Raw genomic sequence first — 25728 nt, 5'->3', positions numbered from 1 at the left:
CTGACACCTTGCAACATGTAATGACATAAAAAATCTTTAGGAAGACTTGATTGATATTCGCTTGGTACTTGCTGTGTGGTATAATAATTACTTGAAATGTATTTTTACATCTTTTGCATGCATGGCAAAAGACACCGACTCCCATTCACAGCTCACAGTCTGAGCAGAGAGCCGGCTGCAGCTGAGAACAGAGAGGAGGGTAGTTAACTTGGCCTTAGTACCCTAAAGCCTGTCTCCTCCATATTAACTCTCATTCACAGCTGACAGTCTGCACAGAGTCTGAGCAGAGAGCCGGCTGCAGCTGAGAACAGGGAGGAGGGCCTGTCTCCTCCATGTTAAAACATTTCCCAGTATCTCTGACGTGTACGTAATCACTGAACTGCCTCCAATACTGACAAGAAACACAAGTTAATAGTCATGAGTTCTTACTGTGAAAGGCTGATTGGACATCTACCCCAGCACTGGGGCTACTGAAGGGGAGGGGAACCAGGGTGACCATGTAACCAGTGTCTGAAGAATCACCTGGAAAACCTGATGGAAATTCCCACCACCCAGAGCATCAGTTTGCGAATCCTACTCTTCAGGTACCAGTAAAGTCAGAATCAGAGGGTATGTTATATGGAATGACTAAACTGTCCTCAACAGCACTGTTACCCTGGCAACACAGCGACACAATGTAATGATTCTAAGGATATTTTTTTTTTTGTAATTCTTTTTACAAGTCAGGTGCCATAAACATTCAAATAATTGAAAAGCACGTTTACAACATCAAAAGAATTAAGATGAAATATAAACCTCTTACAATTTCTATACATATTAACCAAATCACATAAGCCACAGATAAATGTTCAAGTTTAACAATAATGAAAAAACATTTAAATTCTTAATAAAATCTTCCTTCAAGATTAATTTTTTTTAAACTTACCATTATCCTAAATAATCTATGCAGTTTGGGATACAATACCAAAATAGGCATCCACAGTAGAAAGCAGATACAAAGCCGCGTCAGAACTTTCTGGAGTGCTCTGAAGGGTGGATGGCACAGAAAGGCAGCGAGCTTCAGGTAAGCTGCTGTAACCCTTGGGACTCCGGAGTCCCACTGGTGATCCAGTACGCCAAGCTGGACACAGCGTGACAAGTGACAGCGTTTACTCCACTCTTATGTTTCTTATCTGGGTTATAGGGTACCATATTCCAAACACTACATAACAATTTTAAAGCATAAATGCTTAAAAAAAAAAACTTGTAAGCAAAAGAATTGCTCAGATTTTCAAAACCATCACATTTACAAAAATATTTCCCTTAAACTTGGAATTGCTCCAAAACACTGATTTACATATATAAAAGTAGTATAAAGGACCCAAAGCATATGCATATATGAATGTGTTGCCATATTGTAGAAGTCACCAAAAGCTCAAACCTAACTATTACTATGAATGCAAGTACTACCCAAAGCAGATGAAGTCTCTGCTAAGTGGTTGGAACACTATGTGGCATGCAGTGTAGCGTCTACCTTTGTGATTCCTCAGAGATAGCTGCTGTTAACTCACAGCATCCCAAAACTAATGGTCATGCCCAGCCCAAGCGCTGCCTATAGTCAAATGAGAAGGATAGGGTGGGGGCAGTAAAAATGCACCACACAGTAGGTCGGTGCCAGCTCTGGATGCTGGTATCCTCAAGCGCTCTGGGATTATTAGATAGCTATCTCCTTCATGCTAAATGTTTTCATGCTTTTGTTTTTTGGCTCACATATTAAGTCTTGGACAAAAAGCCCACCCACCAGATAGCTTATCTATGTGTATGAATAGTAGAGGCACTCAATGACACCAGTATGGAGATGACCTTATCTAAACATTTTTTAGAAATTCGAGAACCAAAATAATAAGTGTTCCTATACCTGACAGCTAGCAGCTATTAGTTCCAATGGCTAGAAGAAAGCCACACTGCTTATGATACAGTGATTAGGATGAAGGGAGTGATCTCACACCAAGCTCTCTCCACAGTGCCAGGAAGAGCAGAAAGCTCAGTCCTCAAGAAGATGAGGCTATGGTTTCCTTATTCAGAAGACTGCAAATTAATCTCATGGGATTAAAAATAAAAAAGAAACAAGTAGGAGAACTGTCAGTGCTTTAAAAAAAGACAAAAAGAAAAAGGAAAACTGACTACTACTGTATCAATGAAAGCTGAACCTCTATTCCTTCAATGTCAGGTAGGCTTCACGTGTGGAAGTGAAAAGCAGGGATTTAGGCCAAGAACTGAGATCTGGTTTCTGGGATAAGTCAGTCATCCTTTAGCCACGTGAGGTATGTGTTACCCTGAACCTGGTCGCAGGTACCATGGGATGTTCAACAGCCCTTCCCACAGCTCTAGGATACAGAAGTAAGAAGGCCCTTTTCAGAGGGAACCAGACTCCACTTGGGTATGTTTAGGTGCCAACATCAACATCTGACTACTTGAGAGATGTTTTTAAGAGAGGATCATGTCAGATTCACTTGCTGCTCAGAGGCAGAAGGGGAGGACTTTTTGAGACAGGGCCTATAGAGTGCCAACTGTCTTGGACCTCCCTGTGCAAACCAGGCTTGCTTCCAATTCAGAAATCCACCTGCCTGATTTCTGAATGCTGGGATTAAAGGTACACGGCACCATGTGCAGCTGGAAAGGTCCTTTCTAAGCCATCTTATGTAAACGGATGAAAGGGGCAGTAGATGGGGAGGTAAGCTTAGGGAGAGGAAGCAGAGTAAGGCCCATGAACATTCTTGTCTCAAGCCATAAATTGATTATGACTGTCTACTTAGGACATACCGATCCAGAGGAAATCAACACTGAATCTTATCATCGGTGTAAAGATAAAGATGTACATTTATTTCCATGAGTTACAAGTGCATTGCATTGCTGTTCATATTAGCAGGCAGTCTTTATAGAACCCATTTTCCATTGATGTCAAAATAAAAAAATAAAAAATAAAAACCAAGAAAACAAAAGGACAGCTGAGAAATGAAAAGTTAACAATATAATTATCTTTCCTACATTATCTTCTGGGTAGCATTCTCTTCATGGAATACAACTCAGAGGTCACAACAGATTTTGCTCAATCAAAGGATGTGACACTTAGACATTGGTCTCTGCACAGAGACCTTAACAGTCATGCAAGAGCACAGTAAGTATTGAACAAGGCATATTTCTCATCAGAGAGCAGTGAGGGGGTCAGGAGGCACCGCACTGGGATAACACCATCAACTCCACAGCACATAGTGCAGGAACAAAATAGAGGAGAGAAGGAAATAAAAGAGAGCTCGAACAGTTACTGCTAGCCTTTTATGCCATTAACTCAGCAGTACCAGAAACATCTCTAACTTGGCAACAGAACAGAGCTTTGTGAGGAGAGCTCATGAAGGCTTTATTACATACAAGTCATTACACTGCTGAAGAATGAGCTCGAGATGCTGGCATGCTGCAGGGGAAGAACTGTACACTTTCTCATTTAAAGATGCAGTGTTCCTTTTAGCTAAATCCCAAGGCAGTGAATGTGGTTACAAAAACAGCCATATGTGTGGGACAGTTCAAGGCTATATGGAGCTCCGCCCTGAAACATCTAGGTCAGCTTGCTCTTTACTGTTCTGGAAACTTCCACAGCTTTGTGCATGTCCATCTTGCAGGAAATGTCAAACACAGCTGTTACTTTCAATCTCTGGCTAAGGATAGCATGTATCATTTTGGCAAGAGCTATACCTCCATTACAATATAAGTAACCATATAAAACCTGCAGAATAACATTGCTGGTGCAATGCTTCCTTTCTATTTAATTTAAACAATGATCAAATTTTTAAAAAGTTGGGCAAATAGTACATACCTTAAATTTGAGACTAACATGATACACAGAAAAATGCCCCAAAGCACTCCTGCAGCAGAAGCACCTGCCCCTGCAGCCTGTGATACCACCCAGGGACATGTACAAGCTCCCACTCTGTCTAGGTAGACAGTTACTAGCCAACAGAGGAAGTGCAAACTTGGAGCTGTCACTGACTTAAGGTGCTTCCCTACTGTGAAGTGAGGTGCCAGTAACTGGATCAAGTCTGGAAAGACTCTGGCTCTGATGAGGCTGATGGTTCAGCAGATGACAGGTAGAAAGGATTCAGGACAGGGAGGAACCACTGCATCTTTCAAACCAGAAAGCAGTTAGTGACTAAACAACAGTAAGCAGTTAGGTGCATTGAAAGTGCACACTGCTGCACGGCCTGGTGCCAGGAGAACTCTCTGAACTGAAGGAATTCTGTGAAAGTATAAAAGCCACTACTACCAGAAACTGCCCCTCTGAACGGCTCAAAGGAGTCAAGAGTGGGTAAGCCGAGACAGGCTGGAGACAGGACCAGGGTAAAGAACTGGGGGGACACCGACATCTGAACTCGTCCAGTCCTCTGAGCCCTTGTCCTGTAAAACAAAGATAAACTCAGGAGTAAGGATTGAGCCATGTCAGAACAATAAAGGCAACAACAGCACAAAATAGCAAAATAGAAATGTAATGGGAATAAAAAGATTATCAAAAAGTCACTGTACTCTCACACGCACCTGACACATATAATGTGCAGATCCTGAAGGCTGGGGCTTTGCCCTCATTCTACAGCCATCTTTTTCAGACAGTTCTTAAGAGCTGAGTTGGTACTGTGTGGTGGTTTGAAGGAAAATGGCCCCTACACACATACAGGGACAGGCACACTTGTGAGGTATGGAGTCACTGGAGTAGGTGTGGTCTTGTTGAAGGAACTGTGTTACTGGGGGTGGGCTTTCAGGTTTCAGAAGCAGAAGCCAGGCCCAGAGGCTGTCTCTTTCTGCTGCCTGCCAGTCTGGATGTAGAATGGCATCCCAGTGGTGGATGGTGAGAATGGACCGCCCAGGTCAAGGGACCTCATCTGTTCTCTAGTCAGCTGCCATTTGTCTATGTTCAGCAAAACATCCGCCTGCCTTACTTCCAGCCAACTGCAGTGCCACCATAGGAAAATACAAGTCACATCTCTCCTTACTTTTATGAACTATGTTTTTACCTGGGAGATTTTACTCCAAACCAAATCTACTCTCACCATATTCAGGCTGACACAAAGCGCTCACTGCACAGTAACAGTGAATTTCATGAGTACTTTCATTGTGTACTAGCTCTGAGAAACAGAAGCATTGCTACATAAATCCTGCTGTGACCTGTGCTTTTGATAAGGACATCTAGTTGAGTTGGTGCAGTGATTCAAATGCCAAGATCTCTCTAGAAACTACTGATTTGATATGCTGCTCGCACAAGGAACTACTGATGTTGCTCCAAAAGGAAACAAAGTACTTTCAGGAATATGGCTTATGAAATAAATAAATAAATATGAAATAAATGAAATGAGCTAATTTCCATGGAGGAAAAGATGGATTGACAGGAGAAAATGAGTGCAATCAAATGTTAAGGGCATCTAATGGTGGGGTGAGAATCTATTTTAAAATTCTTTCAATTCTTCAGAATAGTTGATAATTATCATTAAAAGAGCACTGGCAAAAAGCTAAGCTTTAAGCAGGTGTGGAATAACTGGGTCTTAAGCAGTAGACTGCTGTAATCAGATTCCTGGTTTCCTGCCAGCACCCCAGGACCACCTTGGCTGTTTGGCTGCAGTGTCCACAGATAGACACACCCGTCTGTCAAAGGCTATGACAGCCCCCCCTTCCAGCTACTTCTGTAAAGTCTTTCCCTAACCCACTGCAGCTCTAGCCACAATGCTTTGCCTCACTGCTTATTTACATTTTAACACAAGTTCTATCCTCTCTTCTTTTACCATATCTTCTCCTAAGTTCACGGAGTTCAGCCAGGTACATATAAATCCTGAGTGGTCAGTGTAGACTCTACATCCTTGACTTTTCTCAGCTTCTCTTGCCCACATTCCATGTGTGAACCAAGAACTGAAGCTTCTGATCAAGTGAGAGTTGTGGAATAAGGTCAGTCAGAAGATTCTCCAGGACAAGCACTTGTACTATTTCATCAGGTGACACATATGGAGGACTCTAATATTGTGGATTATTTCATCTGTGGTTGTGTTTAATTCAAGAGTAGGTCAGAGGTGCTGATGAATCTACCTAAGAATAGTTAGCAAAGAAAGGACAGGGACTGCAGGATGAACAAAGCTGCCAATAAATCCCATTCATCTTGAGGAGGCAGTGTAGCTCCCACTAGAGGGAGGCCCTGTGTTGGAAGTGATGGAGTGGGCAGGAAGGAACAAAATTCCTGGAAGTTAGTAACCTTTCTAGAATTGTTAGTTTTAATTTAAATGATTATGGATAAGGAGTTACAGGGTATTAAGAGACTAGACTGCCATTCTGAATGAACAGCTTTTTAACAGGCAGCTCCTCCTCTCTTTTGAAAGCAGTGGAACCCAGCACCTAATGCTTCTAGCAATCACAAGAGTTATTATGTACTGCACACCCTACTCTACTCCCAACTGAACCTTTTAAAGATGAAACACACCTTGAAAATCTAGTTCCTTTTGGAACCGTTCTGAACTATTTTTTCTCCCTTCCCATGCTGTGCCTGCCTCCTTTCTCTCCTTTCCTGGTTGTCTTCTGCACAGTCTCCATGATTTTCCCCTTTTGTATTTTCTGTCTTCTCAGGATATCCTAGGCTTACTTCTCTTGTCAGTGTTTGTCCTGAATGGCTTCTATATCTGTGCCTCAGTCACATTGTTTAGTGAATAAAATTCTATTCTTTCAAATCTTTATTTTTAAATGTTTTTATTAGTATATATTAATTATACATAATAATGAGTTTCACTGACATTTTCATACATGTAAAATGTATTTTGAGCACATTACCCGTTATCTTCTTACCCCCTTTTCCTTCTCCCATTAATCCCCTCTTCTCAAATGTTAGGAGTGTAACTCAGTGGTACAGCATTTGCTTAGCATGCAAGAGGCCTTGGACTTAATTCCTAATACCACAACCAACCAAAAAACCAACCACATAGTCCCAAGGCCACAAAGTTACACAACAGAATTTCTCAATATTTAAAATGTCATATGAAATAAGATGAAGTTTTTGGGAATAAATGCCTCAAAGGTGTTCATTCCCATGAGTTATTTTCTTACATAAAACCCCACTCCTACAGTACATGACTGACTGTCACAGTGTCTAAGAGCTGCCACATTATTTCATGTCCTCATAATCTGTGAAAGATGAAGTCTAATGTCCTCATTTCACACCATAAGCAATCAGAATGAATGCTCTATCAATTGAAGGGGACAAATTGAAATTTTTTTTCCTCCTAGAGATATTTTAACTTTCACCATCTCTGCCTTGCTAAGGGGTTAACTGTATAGTTAAAGTTCTAGATACCTGACCAAATTTAAGATCTGTATCCTGGCTGGAATCTAGCAGTCTCTTCAAAAATGAGTTCTTTGAGCTTCTCCTTAGGTAAGTCGTCCAACTCCATGTCAAACTTGAATGGTGCTTCAGCAATGGGCTTTAAGACAAAATGAGCATTTACCGGTCATAAGTTGTCATGGTCAAGGGACTGATTTATTGATTTATAACACAATCCTGGCTTATAGTCTGAAATTCCTACAATAAGACCAATGGCTTGGGGCACAGTTTACTGGGGGTCTGTGTGCTCTATACAAGGGCTATGAGCACTATCCTAAGTACAACACAGAAACCAAAACCGAGTGTACATAATTAACTAGAGTATTCCACTCAACTTATCATATACCCCAGAATAATTCTCAAAGGCACCAAATATCTCAATGACAGAAGTAGGAAGAAGTTGTATGTTTATATAATCAAAACACAAAACTAGCCAGGCCTAGTGGCAACTTCTAATCCTCCACTACTAAGAAGGCTGAGGCCAGAGGACTGTTAAATGTGCTTGCTGTCAGCCTGGGTGACTCAGTGAGGCTGTCTTCTACAGAGCTGGGATGTAGAGAGCACTTAGTTGGCATATCTGAGACCTAGGTTCAATGCTCACTACCACAAAACAAAAATAAGTTAAACTACGTTTAGGTAAGTACATTTGAATTATATACATTAACAGTATGAAGAAATACTATGTTGATATTGTTATCTGAGGAAACATTATAAAGCTATTAAAAATTAAGCTGCAAGGAATAATATATATATTTAGAAAAATATAAAACTGGGGAGAAAATATTTTCTTCAACCCAATTTAAAGAATTTTTGATATAGTTTATTTTGTGTATAGCCCAGTTTGGTTTTGACATTTACGATTCTTCTGCCTAAGGCTCCTGACTACTTTTTGATTACAGAAATGCTGTCTGTCTGTTTGAGCCAGAGACTCATGTATCCCACCCCTATGTACCTTTGCAGCTACAGAACACTAGGATTACAGCAGGCATGATCACCATGCTGCCTTATTCATTTCTAGGGACTGAGACCACAACTGCATGCATGAGAGCCAAGCACAATGATACCCTAGCACCATTATTTTGACTTCATAAAAAACATGTTTTACATCTAATACTTATGAGTGTATGTATGTGGGAGATGTATATCAAGGTACAGAAGCAGGGAGGACAGAGAGCAACTGCAGAAGTTATTCTCTTATTCCACCATACGGGTCTCGAGAAATGAACAAGCTGTTGGGCTTTGCAAGTGTATTTACCTACTGAACCATCTTGCAGGCCCCATATTTTGTTTTTTTAAATTCCTACAACTAAAATGTTACAGGCCTAAGGTGAACAATGATACCAGCTGACAATGTACGCCTAGACCTCCAGATCTCATATAGTACTTAATCTTCATACAGACTCAAACACTGCACCATATTTATATTTAGTCATGTGAAAAGAATTCCCATCTGCAAGAGAACACTGTCTTTCAAGGACACCGAGTGCACAGACTATAAAGTACTCCATGCACAGCACATACTACCTCAGTTTGCTGAGCATAACAGCAGAACCTTATGAATAAATACCCAGTACAAGGGGCTGACAAGAGCCTGAACTTTTTGAGTTCCGACCAATTTCTATGCCATCAACCATACTGTAAGTATTTTGCAAGCTCCCTTAAGTGCTTAAGTCCTTTAGTCTTGGATGTGGAAGGAACATCAGTTAAAAAAAAGCTTCATTTTAATTTCTACATTCCTCCTTTTTATCAGCTTTCAGCTTTTGTATCTAAATTTGAATACACTCTACTTGCTTCTTCCTACTTTAAGAACAGGCTTCATTTTCTATTCACAGAAGTCCCCAACTAGAGAAACCCAACATTTTAATTCACTTTGCATTTTCCTTTGTTATCCTTGATGGAATAAAGCTTAATATGGGGCGTGTAGAGGACCTGGAGAATGCCCTGGGCTTATTCCGGAGAAAACGCGGTAATAGGTATGTGCAAACCTGTCTGAGAAGCTATCACGCCTACCTCTGGTGTAGTATCATCAACTCTTACCACAACCTTTTATGTCATGTCTCTAGGGAATGGCACACTTATTAAAAGCCATGAAGTCACAGTGTGAACCACTAGCTGCCTAACTCCTCACTCTCACCTTCTCAGGGCTAGTGCATAGTTCACGTAGCTTTTTCTGCCATAGACCACTGCAATTTCTACTTGTGGTAGCATATAAAAAAATTGGGTTCTACTTGTTTGGGAAAGATTACAAAATGTGGCCTTGTTGGAGGAAGTATGGCACAGGAGAGGCCTTTGAGGTTGCAGGAGACTTATGTCATTTTGAGTTCTCGGCTACTGCTCTAGTGCCATACCCTACCTATCTGTTTCCATGTCCCTACCATGAGGTCCTGGACTCTAATCCTCTGAAATTAAACACTTTTGTTTATAAGCTGCCTTGTTCATAGTATTTTAAGGTCCTGGATCCCTCTTTTGTTTGGTTTATTGAGACAGGGTTTCTCTGTGTAGCCCTGGCTGTCCTTGAACTCAAGACATTCGCCTGCCTCTGCCTCCCAAGCGCTGGGATTAAAGGCTTGTGCCACCACTGCCTGGCTCTGGCTCCCTCTTTCTATGCCTCACAGTGGTGCAATTATCTTCCCTTATACATGCACTGCTCTACCTGCTGCAGCTAACATGGAGGAACTCTTCTGAGGCAAATACCAAGGACCTATGGAACTTCATGCTGAGTTTGACAGTGCTCATCCTCAATCAGAGGAGGAGGGCATGCCATAATGTTCCTTAGGAAAATCCTGACAAGGACATGGCTAGGGCTTCTGTTGACCACTGATCATTCCTGACACAACAGCTAAGAACATAAGCTCTTACCTCATCACTTGGGTCATAATACTGCTCCAGGTATGGGTGGGCCAGAGCCTGTTCCACTTCAATCCTCTTGTGAGGGTTAAATGTCAACATTTTATCCAGTAAATCCAGAGCTACAAAGAGAAAGGATTTTGCAGTGGTGATAAGCAGGATTTGTTAGCAAATGTTTTCCATTTTCTATTGAGCTGACCATCTCTCCCTAAAAACTATATATGGATGGGGCTGGAGAGATGGTTCAGTGGTTAACAGCACTGACTGCTCGACTAGAGGACCCAGGTCCAATTCCCAGCACCCACGTGGCAGCTCTTAACAGCCAATAACTCCACCTTTAGGGGATCTGGCATCCTTACACAGATATATATGCAGGCAAGACACCAATGCACATAAAAATAAATCTTAAAAAACCAAAACCAAACCAAACAAACAAACAAAAAACACCTGTGTGTGTATGTTGGCTGCATGCACCATGTGAGTAGTGTCCACAGATGCCGGAAGAAGATGGACCCCCTGGGACTGGAGCTACAGATGATTGTAAGCTGTCATGTGGATGCAAGTCCTCTGGAAGAGCAACCAGTGTTCTTAATGATATAGGCAACTTTTTAGCCTTACCCGTAAATCTTTTGGAATTATGTGAACATAAGCACTGACAACATGGCAATCACAGATGCCAATGCTCAGAGAGGGGAATGAACAGCCAAGAGAAATTGAAGACTAGGGCCCAAACCCGGCTTTGCCTACTAACTAAACTTTGACATTTCCTATATTACTCAGCTTTGTAGGTATCAAAAATATAGAGCTGAAGGTATGGCTCAGTGAAGTGCTTGCTGTACAATCACAGACCCTGAGTTTGAATCTCTATTATCTACATTAAAAAGCTAGGCTTTGAACTAACCAGTTCAAAGAGGCAGAGACAAAAAGATCCCAGAGGCTTGTTGATCACTCTTTATAGCTGAATTGGTGAGTTCCAGGTCCAGGGAGCCAGAAAGTGATTCAGGAAGATAACCAACATAGATCTTTGGTCTCCAAAAGCATATAAATAAATGAGGGCACCCACAAAGCCATGTATACATATAATCATATACCATATCCACATACCCAAAGAAAGTAGAAAGCAACTGAAGATATCTGATGACAACTTCCATACAAATGCATACAAATGTGCACACATCTGCCTGTGCATGCACATACACTGTTAGAACAAAGCATTTCTCTTAAGATTTACTCCAAATTCATTTTGACCAATCTACACAGTTCATTCTCCCCCAAATTCCTCTTTTCTCCTCTAATTTAAAAAAACAAAACCCCCAAAATCTACTAAATTTAATTTTATTGATATGCATGTGAGTGTGGGCTATCCACTGTAGCATGACCAATTTACCAGGGACTGCACCTCTGAAGAAAACTGGCTCTCTGCAGCTGTCAACTGCCTACAATGTAGCTTTTCATCTAGGAGCCTTGAGATCCCTGAATTATCCATTCTACAATACTGACTAGATTGGTTTTGTACAGGTGATCTTAGGGAGCAACCACAGGGGATAGTTGAAGAATGCAAACCCATCATGTACAGAAGGCCTTTCCTCCAGAAGTCTGTCTCTTCGGTCCCCTCTAACCCCCCCACCTTTCATGACTCTCCCTGAGCCCTGGTGGATGTCCGAGTTAGGGATGAGCAGTCCACAGCCACTTATTCTCCACATGCTGAACTTTTTGGAATTAACCCCCATATACTGCAAAAAGAAGTTTCTCTGGTGACAGTTTAGGCTGGACTCACCTATGGATAGAAGGATTAAGAGAAGGCAGACTACCAATTTAGCAAAATGAGAGTAGTGGGTTTTTTCCTGAGATCTTTCTAGCCACTGATTCTTGGCTAGATCTACAGAATACCAGGTATGAGTCTTCCTGTTGATGAGGCCTTAAGTGTAACTAGCTAGCTACTGGTTAACAAGATTTTTGTGCTGTTCTATACACCAATGGATTCATCCTGGAGGCAAGTTGTTTTTGTAGTACACATCTGGGTAAGACAGTTTCCTGGCAGCCTACCGAACACCTTATACTATGAAGACTGGCCATCAGAAAGAAGCTTCTAGTTTAGTACCATCTGTGAGTGAAGTGTATGGTGCCTTTCACAGGCTCTGGCATTTGAATTCTACATCCCCAGTTGGTGGTGCTGGGGAGGAGCAGATGAAGGTGTGGCCTTGCAGGAGGAGGAACTATGTCACTGGAGGCAGGCTTTTGAGTGCTTAAAGATTTTCACCATTTCAAGGTCACGCTCTGTTTCCTGCTTATAGTCTGAGATATGAGTCTTCATTTTCCTGTTTCTGAGGTACTGCCTACTGCTAAAATCCCCTGCTATGATGGACTCTACATCTCTCTGGAATGATAACTCAAATAAACTCTTTCTTGTGTTAGTTGCCTCGAACATAGTGTTTTATCACAGCAACAGAAACATATAGGAAACAATTTTTATATGGCCTTTTCAGTTATCCATGTTATCCCTTCCCACTTCTGTTTTTCCCACCCCACTTACCTCTCCACCATCTGTTATTCCTTTTTCCTTTCACAGCCCCCCTCTCCCTTTTTAAGTAGGACCAATTTGTGTGTGTGTGTGTGTGTGTGTGTGTGTGTAGGATAACTAGCTTGGTAAGAAAGAAAAGAGAGATATGAGGATTTACCAATCAAGGCTGAGGAAAAAGAAATCACATTTTAAATGATCATTCTGTCTGTATGCCTGTGCCTCTTCTTAAAGTGATTCTTAGTTACTTGCAGGTAGCAACATCAACTTCACCCATCTACAAATTGGTACGTGCCACACAGGACAGTATGCATGGTTAAGAACTCAGGCATCCTCAATCAAAGCTAGTTACACTGAACACTTACTACACTGAGATACACTGGGTAGTAGCGGCACATGCCTTTGATCCCAGCACTTGTGAGTTTACAGAGCAAATTCCAGGACAGCCAGGGCTACATAAAGGAGCCCTGTCTTGAAAAACCAAAAACCATCCTAACAAAAACAACAAAAAAGAGCTAATTCTGCTGTCCGTAGTGGGGTAAGACCTACCTTACTTCCGGCTCCTCACCTCTAAGAGCCCTATAAATTTTTTCCTAAGGATTTCCTTGAGAAATCTTTACAATGACTGCTTTACATTACTTTACATAAAGTCATTTGGGTTGATGTGATGACACTTGGCTACAAACCATTTAGAGGTTGAGACAAGAAGGAGTATTTTGAATTTGAACTGGCTTGGTCTATATAGACAGGATTTCTCAAAAAGCCTAACAGAGCCATCTGCCCAATTCTTCTAACAGCATTAACTGTAAGCCAGTGGGATACTTCCAGCTAGTTCAAACTTGTTGGCTTTCAGAAAGGCTCTTCAAGACAGACAGACAATTGGCAGCTAAAGCATTTCTAAGATACATCTATTGGTTTTTTTCCAGTTAAATCTAGTGGGTCCTTAAACAACCAAGTGAAAATTTCAAAATATAATGCCTTCCCTACTTTAAAAGTAACTAAAACTTAGGTCCCTTTACCATACACACGGTTTCTCCATTATTCACAGCTACCGAAGGACAAAAGGAGAGAAATGGGATCGGCTGGCAAGTGCTGATACCAAAAGCACAAAGCCCCACACCAGAGATCTGCAGCTACTGCTCAGCTGAATTGTGGCCATCTGTGTGGATGTTTTTTCCCAGTTTATTTCCCATAAAAGACTGGATATCCCAAGGAAGCTGAGATTATATCTGACTAGGATAGCAGATACCTTCTCAGAGTCCCATATCTTCTAGTACTTTAAAAGGTTATACACATAGCCAGCCAATTGCCATTCTTTTGCCCTATCCATCCTTGTCCTAGCCAGATCCTGGGCACGACAACCGGCTGCCATAGTTCTTCAGGTCTATCTTACCTGCTCAGTTACATTCTCACCTTAGAACAATGCTGCAGCTTCAAGGTGAGTTTCTGGACAGGGCCAAAGAAAACAAAACTAATTCTATAAACTGCGACAGTAATAGTGCTCCTCAAACTTTCAGATCTCAGAACCCCTCAATAACCTTTAAAATTTACTGAAGATACACTGCTTGGAAAGCTGATACAGAAGAATCACATTCAAAGACAATAAGACTATCTCAAAACCACCACCTTGGATCTATTTTAAAAGGCAGCTAATTCAGATCACAGCTCCAGTAAGTGCCTAAGTACTTTTCTTCAAGAACACTTTAAATGTCTCATTTTGTCACACAGAATGTCAAAGACTTGTATTAAGTTTGGAATAACTCTTGCTATTTTGTCAAAAGTACACTTCCCTGCTCCTGGCAACTTCCTTTTTTTTTTTTTTTAAATTAGATATTTTCTTTATTTACATGTCATATGACTTTTCCTTTTCCAGTTTCCCCTCCAAAAAACAAACAAACAAACAAACGCAACAAGAACAAACCCCTGTTGGCTCCCCCCGCCATGCTTGCCACCTCACCCTCTCCCACTTATTGGCCTTGGCATTGCCCTACACTGTGGCACAGAACCTTCTTCACAGGGCCAAGGGCCTCTCCTCCCATTGATGATCAACTATAGCTATCTCCTGAGAGGCTCTGACAGTACCTAATAGAGATGTAGAGGCTCACAGCCATCCACTGAACTGAGTACAGGGTCCCCAATGAAGGAGTTAGAGAAAGGACCCCAGGAGTTGAAGGGTTTGCAGCCCCTTAGGACGAAAAACAATATGAACTAACCAGTACCCTCAGAGCTCCCAGGGACTCAACCACCAACCAAGGACTATACATGGTGGGACTGATTGTTTTGGCAGCATGAACATAGTAGAGGATTGCAAAGTCGAACATTTTCTTTTCTTTTTTTTCTTTTTTTCTCAAGACAGGGTTTCTCTGCATAGCTGTGGCTGTCCTCAAAGTCACAGAGATCCACCTGCCTCCACCCAGTCAGACTTGTCATCTTAGAAATGGCAGTCATAATCACCAGTGCTTCAGCACCATGAGAGTTGTGCCTGATGGTCAGTCATTTCTGCCCCCACTTTCTATGTCAAACCTTTGCCTTCCACTTGCTGTTTCAATCGTGCCCCTCCAGTGTGGTGTGAGTGAAGGTGTACACATCTGTGTACTACAGTTGACACCCACACTGGTGCACAACCTTGGGTGTCAGCCCTCTCTCTTAGACCCGTTTAAAAGACAGGGTCTTCTGTTCATCTCTATATACATCAGGTTAGCTGACCAACCAATTTCTGGGGATTTTTCCTGTTTCTACCTCCAAAGTTCAATCACAGGAAAGTGGGGACTAAAGCTTTCCTGTGCCGTGACTGGTTTTACATGGCTGTAGAAATCTGAACTGAAGCCCTTTATTTTAATCAAGTACTTTACTGAGCGATCACACCAGACCTCAATTATTTTCTAAAGAAAAAAAAAAAAAAGAATTTCATTATATGTGTGTTTGCTTCCACATATGTTTGTGTATCAAGGGTGGGCTTCATACTTGTTGAGGTCACAAGAGACACCACAAGAATGCTGGGAACGGAACCCAGGTATTCTTGTAGAATACTAAGTGTTTTTACAGGCTGAGCCATCTCTCTAGCCTTCAATTACTCTTTTACAGTCATCAACATTCCCCTAACTGGAAAACCAACCTGTACTTTTCAATCTGTATCTTGCTAGGCACTTTTTTGTTGCATATATGGACCATTCTCCATGTTTTTCTTTGCAAAATAATTAACTGCTTTATTGAAGAAATATTTGTAGCTTACATCATGAAATTTTTATATGTAAAAAAATTATGTATATGAGTGTACACCTGCATGCCAGAAGAGGACATCAGATCCTATTTAGATGGTTGTGAGCCACCATGTGGTTGCTGGGAACTGAACTTAGGACCTCTGAAAGAGCAAGAAGTACTCTATAAACTGGAGAGTCATCTCTCTAGCCTAACAGTAAGTATCATTTAAAAAGATGTATTTGATCACTGATTCTTTTGGAATTCATTTTCATGTATGAGGAATAATTTACACTAAATTTATTCCAAATAAAGATTCAACTACCATCTGCTGCAACCATCTCTTCCCCCTCACTGAAGTCATCTTGGAGAGAATTCTAAGCTAAGACTGCTTTGGGGAAAAAAAGAACAAAAAAAAGTAACTGCAGGTATTACTGGCTAAAAAAATTCATCATTAAAAAAACTTTGAACAAATATGTAAAAAAAAAAGAAAGAAAGAAAGAAAGAAGGAAAGAAAACTAAATTTAACCCCTTTTATCCACAGGCAAGGTTTCTCTGTATAGCCTGGCTGCAAACCAGGCTAACCTCAAACTCAGAAAGCCACCTGCCTCTGATTTCTGAGATTAATGGCATCTGCTACCATGACAAGCTCAATTTCATTCTTAATTAAAGCTAAACAAATTAAATACTGCACCCAGCCTCAATGTTGGCAAAACTCACTCAAAAGTAAGAACCTAGAATTTGTTAGAACAAAATATCCAAGACAAAACTGCTCAACTTTCCTTCAGACACTCAACTCATGCATGTTTCCCACAACAGATTAAAGTTTTTTTTTTTTAAAGATTTATTTATTATTATAAATAAGTACACTGTAGCTGTCTTTAGATGCACCAGAAGAGGGCATTAGATTTCATTATGGGTGGTTGTGAGTCACCATGTGGTTGCTGGGACTTGAACTCAGGACCTTCAGGAGAGCAGTCAGTGCTCTTACCTGCTGAGCCATCTCTCCAGCCCCAGGTTAAAGTTTGATACCTGCTAATTTAATAAAGTGGGTTTCTTTAAAAAGGGGAAGAGGTGGAGAAAGGAGAGTAATTATCAACTGTTTGGGATTTATTATCTTGTAAAGATGAGTACATTTTCTCATATTTAATAGTTCCTTTATCTATAATTATCATTATTTTTACTTAAAAATCTCTACTTTTTCAGCTAGAAAATTGAAATTCGAGTTCCCTGATGCCATCTACTCAGTTTAGGTCATTTTCATACAAATCAGGGCTGTTAGCTCCCTGCAAGTAGGTTCTTATTGTTGATTTTATGTCCAGGGTTATAGCAGCCAGGATGGTAGAGAACAAATGTTCAAGTCTTTTTGTTAAATAAAAGAACAACTTCTGTGAGATTAAATATAACACAAATTTTTGCAGTTGTTCCTACTGATGAAGAGTTTGTATTTCTGTTTTCTGTTTCTTGTACCAGCTGACAGAATAATTTGACTTAACCCACTGAGTGTGACAGATTGTGGTTGGACCTAGTCTCTAACAAGATCTTGCAGCTTCTGATGCCTTCTGCAATGTTCTTGCCACCAGAAACCTAGTCTAGTCTATCAGAGAGGAGAAAGAAGTGAAATAACGAGTACCAACAGTGAGATATGGTGAGCTCCACTCTACTGGAGGGGAACCAGCCAAATGGGCTTATGAACAAATACTTGGTTGTTATTCCAAGTCCTAAGTTTTGAAGTGGCTTGTTCAGCAGTTAAAAACAGCACATAAAACCCATGTGTGCTTTCATGTCCATTATAAGGCTAGATAAGGATGCTTATAAGTAATTTCCATAAAAGAACACTAGATTCTTTAATAGTTTCTGTTATGGAAAGATCTTCAAAATATATGAGAGTTTTAGTTATGGGATCTTAGAATCCAGATTGTCTTATAAATGAGAGAATTGAGGCCTAGAGATGTTAAGTAGTGCTTTAAGGTAGTGTCTGGGCTGCAGACTAAATGAACCCAGGAACCTGGCTGCAGAAGCACACCAGCTCCATCTGCACACTATTCTACCTTTCATAGAGCTGCCACCTCCCTGGCTTTTTGTTGTTTGTTATTAGACAGTTTTCCCAGGCTTTCCTTAGACTTTTCACACAGCTCAAACTCGTTTTAAATTTGATCTTCCTACCTCAGCCTTCCAAGTTCTGGTATTACAGCCATGTATTTCAAATCACTCTTGGTTTAATTTCTGAAAGACCCCCGTGGGGAGACCACCACTCAAATCTTGGGAGGACGTGCACCCAAGGAAACATGAGAGACAGTCTTGATGTAAACACAAGAGGCAGTTTAATTTCAGAGCTCTGGGTTTATATATAGGAAAAAGGTCTGGGGTAACAGGGGAATCGGCGTAGCTATACATGATTGGCTAGTTCAAATATCAACTATAGTACGTGCAGATCAGGGCAGGAATTCCTAAGGTTGGTGCTAATCTGAGTCAACAGAGCATCTGGCTGACCTCAAACCATATCTAAGAGGACTAGATGGCCCATTACTCAGTTGGGTCGTTTTTCTAGACATGTCCTTACATGTTTTTTCTTATTTTTATGGTTTATCTCTTCTTGGCCTGCTAGTTCCCGGGATGTCTAACAGCTTGCTTGCTTTTGTTCAGGCCTATTTGGAATTTTCTTATTAGCCAGCACAGGCCTCAAACTTAATTTTTCTTTCATTTCCTCTTTTTTGAGATAGAGTTTCTGGGTAGCCCTGGCTGTTCTGGAACTCACTCTGTAGAGCAGGCTGGTTTCAAACTCACAGAGATCTGCCTGCCTCTGTCTCCTGAGTGTTGCCAGGCTAATTTCTTGGGTTTTAATGACATTAATTCTTATATGACTTTAAAGAAAATAAGCAGAAAGAGTCAAGTAATCTGATACAAACCAAAAGTACTCAGGGGGAGGGGGAGGGTCTGGAAATAGGTTGGCTTATATCTTAACCATCAAGTTTTCTGATGTCTAAAAGCCCTCTAAGAGAACAACTCTGAAAAGCAGATAAAATGTGCAGTACATGAAATACAAAAGGCAATCTAATGTAATGTGTTGTAGTCAGCAAGAAAGCTTAGCAAGTAATGGCCTATCCAGCCAAGCCTGACCACCTAAGTTTGATCCTGCAGGAGAGAACCAATTCTCTGCAAGCTCTCTGACCTCTACATAAAAATAATAATAAATAAAAAGCAAATGTTTTTTAAAAGGTAATGAACTGTGTAGGTCAAGTTCTAATTTTTAAAATGACCAATTAAATAGCCATGATTCTACATATCTAACTTTGTTGGAGCCACGAGATGCTAAAAGCTATCTTAGAAACCTGGACCTGGTGGTTTAGGAATGGGATCCCAGAAACTGGGAGCTGAGGGAAGAGGATCACTTTGAGTTCAAGGCCAACCTGGGCTATACAGCAAGACCCTGTTATAAACAATCCCCACCCTCAATTTTGATTCTTGTAATTAGGAATATTTCTTTAATACTTCTAAACATTATCTCAATAAAATATTGTACTGTATCAGAGATAAAAGGAGTTTCAGAATCTTTTTTTTTGAGACAGGGCTTCTCTGTTGTAATCCAGGCTGGCCTCGAACTCAGAAATCCACCTGCCTCTGCCTCCCAAGTGCTGGGATTAAAGGCGTGCGCGGCCACGGCCAGGTGGAGTTTCTGAATCTCAGCTCAGGTCCACGCATACACTGGATATCTAAGTTAAATGTTTCTGGGCTAGGAAGACAGTATGGTAGGCACAGTGTTTGTGTGGAGATGTGACACCTGAGGGGGCTCTCATGCCTTATAAGATTAGTAGAGTGCAAACTCTCTCTCAACTGGATGCTAATGTTTAAAATATGTAAAGAGGAGGGAGAGAATGATAACAACAACATGGAGAAACTTCTGAGCTCCCAGCAGATGACTACTATAAAACCATCGATGGCAAGTCAGATGAATGCACTGACAGGAAAAGAGTGGAACCATTGACAAGGACATTTAAGAAAACAATGTCGGGCAGGAGAGATGGCTCAGCAGTAACTGCTCTTCCAGAGGTCCTGAGTTCAATTCCCAGCAACCACATGGTGGCTCACAACCATCTATAATGGAATCTGATGCCCTCTTCTGGTGTGTCTGAAGATAACAACAGTGTACTTAGATACATGCATAAATAAATCTTTTAAAAAAAGGAAAGAAAAACAAAAAGCAAACAATGTCACGAACCAAATTTCGAATTCTAAAAATATGCTTGCAATTTAAAACGTTTTTTTAAAGTTAAAATACTACAAATTTTTAAAAGTGAAAGAAATCTTGTGTATGTACATTTTTATCCATAATGATACAAGGATGAGCTGCCTCCTTTTTGGCCCATTCAGATCCTCTCAACACTGTTCACTTAAATCAACTGCATGTCTACATATGAGAGAGGGAAGGGCGAGGGAGAGGTCAAACAATTTAAAGGTTCTTTGCAAGAATAGTCTACAATCTTAGTCAATGAACCAGCTTTCCAGTCTAATACATTTTGAATAAAGCCTTACCCAAATAGTTACAAGTTAACTTGCTCAGTTTTCAAGCTGGAGCCTGATAATTTAGCCAATACAATAAGTAACCTTAAAGCTAAGTTTAAGAAGAAACACCAATGAGTAAGTCTTACCTTTAGAGTCAGCATTTGGGAACAACCTGTTCCATGGCACCTTATTTTTGTGCGGGAGAGAGAGCAAATAGTTTCTAGCTTTTAAATTTATTATACAATTCAGATCTTCCTGTGATGGAGATCCAAGAATACCTATCGGACAAAACATTAGCTGTTAATTGTCAAGATTACACACATCACCTATGGGACAAAAGAGATTCTGTATTTAATGTATTTACTTTACACTACAAGTTTTTACAAAAAGATCTTTAATATTTTTAAAGTAGAGAACATGAAAACAAAACAAACCAACCATGCTATCTGTAGTGAGTCTGAAGTGACTAACGTAAATCAAAATCATGTTCAAGAGCTCACCCAGGATATGATTCAGCTGGTCAAGGTAGTGCTTTCCTGGGAAGATAGGCCTGTTGGATAGCATCTCTGCCAGGATGCAGCCCACAGACCAGATGTCAATGGATTTGGTGTAACCCTGCAACAGAAAGGGGGAAAGACAGAGTAACAGAATGTAGTGTCTGAAACAGGATAAACTCTCGCTGTAACAGTGTGCGGCAGATTAAAGTTTGGGCATCTTCTTTGAGACAACCATTTGGAAACATAGGGGCACAGAACGAAAAACAATAAATTGGCCTTCTTAAGAGATGCCATCAGGTGGTGGCAGCACACACCTTTAATCTCAGCACTCGGAGGCAGAGGCTGGAGGGGCTGTTCTGGTTTGATGAGAAGGTTTCTTTATGTAGCCTGGGGCTGTCCTAGAACTTGCTATATAGAATCACAGACTTCTGTCTGCTCCTGCAAGGATCAAGGATATGCACCACCACCCATTAGCAAGACCCAGGTTTTCTTAGCAGAATCTGGATAACCTGATATGCCCTTCACAACAATTCAGAGAAGAGGAACAAGGATTTCAGTTTGAAAAATAACTACCCTGTAATTTCAACAGTCCATAGTGGCTCTGTTCCTTCTGCACCCAGTAATTTTGCTGGAGAGATATTCTTCATTATCAGACAACGTGACCTTTGTAGAACGGCTCTAGAACATTTGCACAGAAATGCACCTTACTAGAAACCCTAACAACATAAAGAACAGGTATGTAAGTTGCCACAGGAAGTATTTAGTAGCATGTACAAGGAAGGGATATAGGTGTCTACAGTCACTGTGACTGAAGATGGTGAACCCTATGCCCAAAAGTTTGGTTCTCAGCACTCTGGCTCTGGCCAGATATACCAGGCTGAAGAGGAAAGTTATAGCTGTTGTTTATTTTTCTTACCTTGGAATTCAACATAATTTCTGGAGCTCTGTACCAACGCGTGGCTACATACTCTGTCAAGAACCCTGTGTGATCATGATCTGGATCTGCAACACGGGCAAGGCCAAAGTCACAGATCTAAGGGAAAAAGTGGGATACCATTTTAGAGTTTAATGAGCTAATACCAAAACACCATGAAAATAAAAAAGGCAGTATCAGTAACAAGGAAAACAAATGCTTCCTACCAACACTATGCTAGACATTTTTCTGGAAATTACAAAGTCTTCATTCCTTAATCTTCAAGACCCTGAAAGGAAGTGAGGACAGTCCACATGCTGGAGTGAAGAGACAGGCTGAAGGGTCAATTGTAGGGCACAATCTGACAACCACCCTTAGGTCTCATCCCCATCAGCTATTGTGAGTGCGTGGCACTCTCACTTAAGTGACTTGAACAAAATCATCTTAGAGGGTTTAGAGAGATGGCTCAGCAGTGAAAAGCACAGACTGTTCTCACAAGGACACCAATATCCACACTGAGTGACTCACAACTGCCTATAAATTCTAAGGGAACTGACACTCTTCTGGTCTCCATGGGCACTCACATACAATGTACAGACATACAAATATAAACACACATATAACCTGCTTCCTCTCCAAGCTACTGTAGCTCACAGGATCACTGCTGATATATGCTCCTTAATTTGCCTGACCTATTTCCTCAGACTCCCATTTCTGACTAACTTCCACTTTTAATTAATTAAATAGTCAATTGATTAAGCAATCAATCAATCAATTAATTAATTGTATATGAGTACACGGTCACTGTCTTCAGAAACCAGAAGAGGGCATCAAATTCCATTACAGATGGTTGTGAGCCACCATGTGAATGCTGGGAATTGAACTCAGGACCACTGGAAGAGCAGTCAGTGCTCTTAATTGCTGAGCTATCTCTCCAGCCCCTTTTACTTTTTTTAATATGAAAAATACTTACTTCTCTACTTTTCACATAGCCAGTCCTGATAGTTTTAAAGCTTTCATGTACTGAAGATAAAGCATTTTGTTTTGATGTTTATTTCTTGTTGTATGTACGCATGCATGTAGAGTATGACACACATGTGGCAGTCAGAGAACAAACTTTAGAAGGAAGTTGAATTTCTATCTTGTGGGTCCCATGTAGTAAACTCAGGTCACTTAGCTTGAGAGCAAACACGTTCATCACTGAGCCATCCTGTCATCCACCATTGTTTTGTAGAGACCCCAGCTCCTCACAGTCTTCTGACTCACAGGAGTACTTTGTAAACTCTTACCACCTAGCTGTCTAGCACTGTGATACTGGTTGGATTAGTTGCCTTACAGACTCCAGTGTGCATAAAATGTAGGTATGCTCTACTTAGGCCATACAAATATAAAATACTTTAATTCTCTGGCCCCTAGGAAACCAGTTCAAGAAAGAGACAGGTTAACAGAGATGAGACATAGTTCGATAAAAGGTCATCTAGAAAACAGATTAATTTGGAGGCTTGATTCTACTAAGTCAGCTAAAAATAAGGGGCAGCAGTACTTTAGTTTAACAGTAAAACCTCTAGGGGCTGGGGAGATGGCTAAGAGGGTAAGAGCACTGACTGCTCTTCCGAAGGTCAAATCCCAGCAACCACATGGTGGCTTACAGCCATTCGTAATGAGATTGGACGCCCTCTTCTGGTGCGCCTGAAGACAGCTGCAGTGAATTACGCCAGAGCAAGTGGGGCGGAGCGAGTGGGGCCGTCCTGAGTTCAATTCCCAGGAGCCACATGATGGCTCACAGCCATAAATACAGCTACAGTGTACTCATACACATAAAATAAATACATAAATCTTAATAAAAAAAAAAACAAACCTCCAAAAGAAAGGCAAATGCTTTGTGGACCATTTTTGGTGTGTAGCATTTTTAAATTATTCGTTTTTAAAGTCAGTTACGTTTTAATTGAAACAATTTGACCAAAAGTCTGTCACAGAATTCTGAGATGAAAAAAGAAAATGTTTAAGGAGAGAGAAAAAAAAAAACCAATAGTCTGTACTTTGGCCATAAATTAGAACAGAGAAGGAACAAGTCTAAAAGATACAGTTATTCAGCTGGGCAGTGGTGGTACATGCTTTTAATCCCAGCACTTGGCAGAGGAAGGCGGATTTCTGAGTTCGAGGCCAGCCTGGTCTACAGAGTGAGTTCCAGGACAGCCAGGGCTACACAGAGAAACCCTGTCTCAAAAAAAAAAGATAGTTATTCGGACCTCAATACCTGTCAGATATCCCACGGAATACCTCAGTAATTGAGAGAGAGAGATAAAGATACCTCCCTTCCCCCACTGTACAAGTGTCTTCCTAAGGTATGCTATCCCATGTAGAGCATGTTTGAGCACTTTTGTTCTCAAAAGAGTCCTGTTTGCTTCAATTACAGCATCTAAGAAGCTGCATATTTTTATTTTGCAAAAGGATGTCACTGTCATCAAAAATAAAAGAAAAGAAAAAGAAAAAAAAAGTAGACAGCCTGCCCATCCTCTTCTTTTCATAACTCTCTTGCAGGTCACTTCCTGTGTGGGTTCTCATGTAGGAGAGAACAGTGAGGAAATCCTGTTTTTCTCTATATCCAATCGCCTACTCCAGCTATTCTACTTAGTATACAGAACCTTCACTGTGAACCTGGGCCTCTCCTTTAAAAGATAGCTTGCATGACAATGAGGTTAAAAGCCTGAGGGTCCCTGGCCGCTTGAGTTATGGATGGAGAATAGCCATAGCCTCCCTTAGTCTAGCACTGGGGATTGATTGGGGGCCTCACACGTGCTGTGAAAGCACTCTACCAGTGAGTTAGATTTCTAGCCCACCTATTAGACATAGGTATCACTTTTGAGGAGGAATACTATTAAGTTCTAAGTTCTGCTTTACTCTGAGGCTTTCATTGTACATGCTATTCTACTTGTTTCCATAAGAGCCTTTTCTGTCAGTGGCTAGAGTAGAACATGACTTTCCCTCTACCCTCAGGAGGGAGAGGCACATTTCTGTGAGTTTGAGGCCAGCCTGGTCTACACAGTGAGTTCCAGGACAGCCATCGCTACATAGTGAGACTCAGTCTTCAAATAGTTTTTTGTTTTATTTTATTTTGGTTTTCTGAGACAGGGTTTCTCTGTGTAGCCCTGGCTGTCCTGGAACTCACCCTGTAGACCAGGCTGGCCTCTAACTCAGAAATCTGCCTGCCTCTGCCTCCCAAGTGCTGGGATTCAAGGCATGCACCACAGAACAAAAAAAAACCTTCCACAATAAAAAACAACAAAACCCAAACAAGCCAATCATGTCTACAGATAAAGCCCCAGTGATACTCAGAATAACTCCCTAAAAGAAGATCACTAGTGCAGTCCAACCAACCTCAGATGTCTTATAAGGATCAGCATTCTCATCTACCCCTCCCCCTTGAACTATGGAAAAGGAAATGTTCCTAAAAATGTGTTGCATTTTATATCCTTGTTTACAGGTGTAACTACAATCACACAGGCTGACTGATAACTGTGGACTCTATTTAGCAAACAATGAGCACACATACTGCTACTGCCCACACCTCTCATTTTTGTGGCCTACCACAAATACACCAACAGAAGCTGCAAACGGGTCTAAAAACCCCTTGTATGTTTTTGTGGACATGAGAAATTAAGGGTCACTACATAGCACCACAATGTGATACATATACCAATGACTCCAGAGCTTGAGTAGGTGACTGCTCCACACTAGTATTTGCTCAAATGTCACATAGTACCTGCCACCATACCCTATTCTGAGTGCATATCTTATCGCTGTGGCAAATAAGAACCTCAGTGAAAAACTATACTCATCTTTGGAATGAAATGCTTTCCATTCGAATTATATA

General features: G+C 40.9%; 1 protein-coding gene across 2 annotated transcripts in view; it reads right to left on the bottom strand.

Moving 5' to 3' along the window:
* Nucleotides 1-696: 696 nt before the first annotated feature.
* Mapk1 (mitogen-activated protein kinase 1) overlaps nucleotides 697-25728 on the bottom strand; it is a 62575-nt gene continuing 37543 nt past the window's right edge. Inside the window, exons 4-9 of one of the 2 annotated variants that reach the window (XM_031363235.1) lie at nucleotides 21858-21974; nucleotides 20945-21059; nucleotides 20591-20722; nucleotides 10238-10347; nucleotides 7352-7478; nucleotides 697-4428 (exon numbers count right to left, since the gene is read on the bottom strand). In XM_031363235.1, the coding sequence (XP_031219095.1) occupies nucleotides 7362-7478; nucleotides 10238-10347; nucleotides 20591-20722; nucleotides 20945-21059; nucleotides 21858-21974 (591 nt within the window). In that variant the 3' untranslated portion in view covers nucleotides 697-4428; nucleotides 7352-7361. The remainder of the gene's footprint in view (nucleotides 4429-7351; nucleotides 7479-10237; nucleotides 10348-20590; nucleotides 20723-20944; nucleotides 21060-21857; nucleotides 21975-25728) is intronic. The other variant, XM_031363236.1, reaches the window with a different exon arrangement.

The sequence above is a fragment of the Mastomys coucha genome, unplaced genomic scaffold (genome assembly GCF_008632895.1).
Source record: "Mastomys coucha isolate ucsf_1 unplaced genomic scaffold, UCSF_Mcou_1 pScaffold12, whole genome shotgun sequence".
Taxonomy (NCBI): domain Eukaryota; kingdom Metazoa; phylum Chordata; class Mammalia; order Rodentia; family Muridae; genus Mastomys; species Mastomys coucha.
The sequence above is the reverse complement of the archived record's forward strand: the minus strand, read 5'-3'. Positions and strand labels throughout refer to the sequence as shown.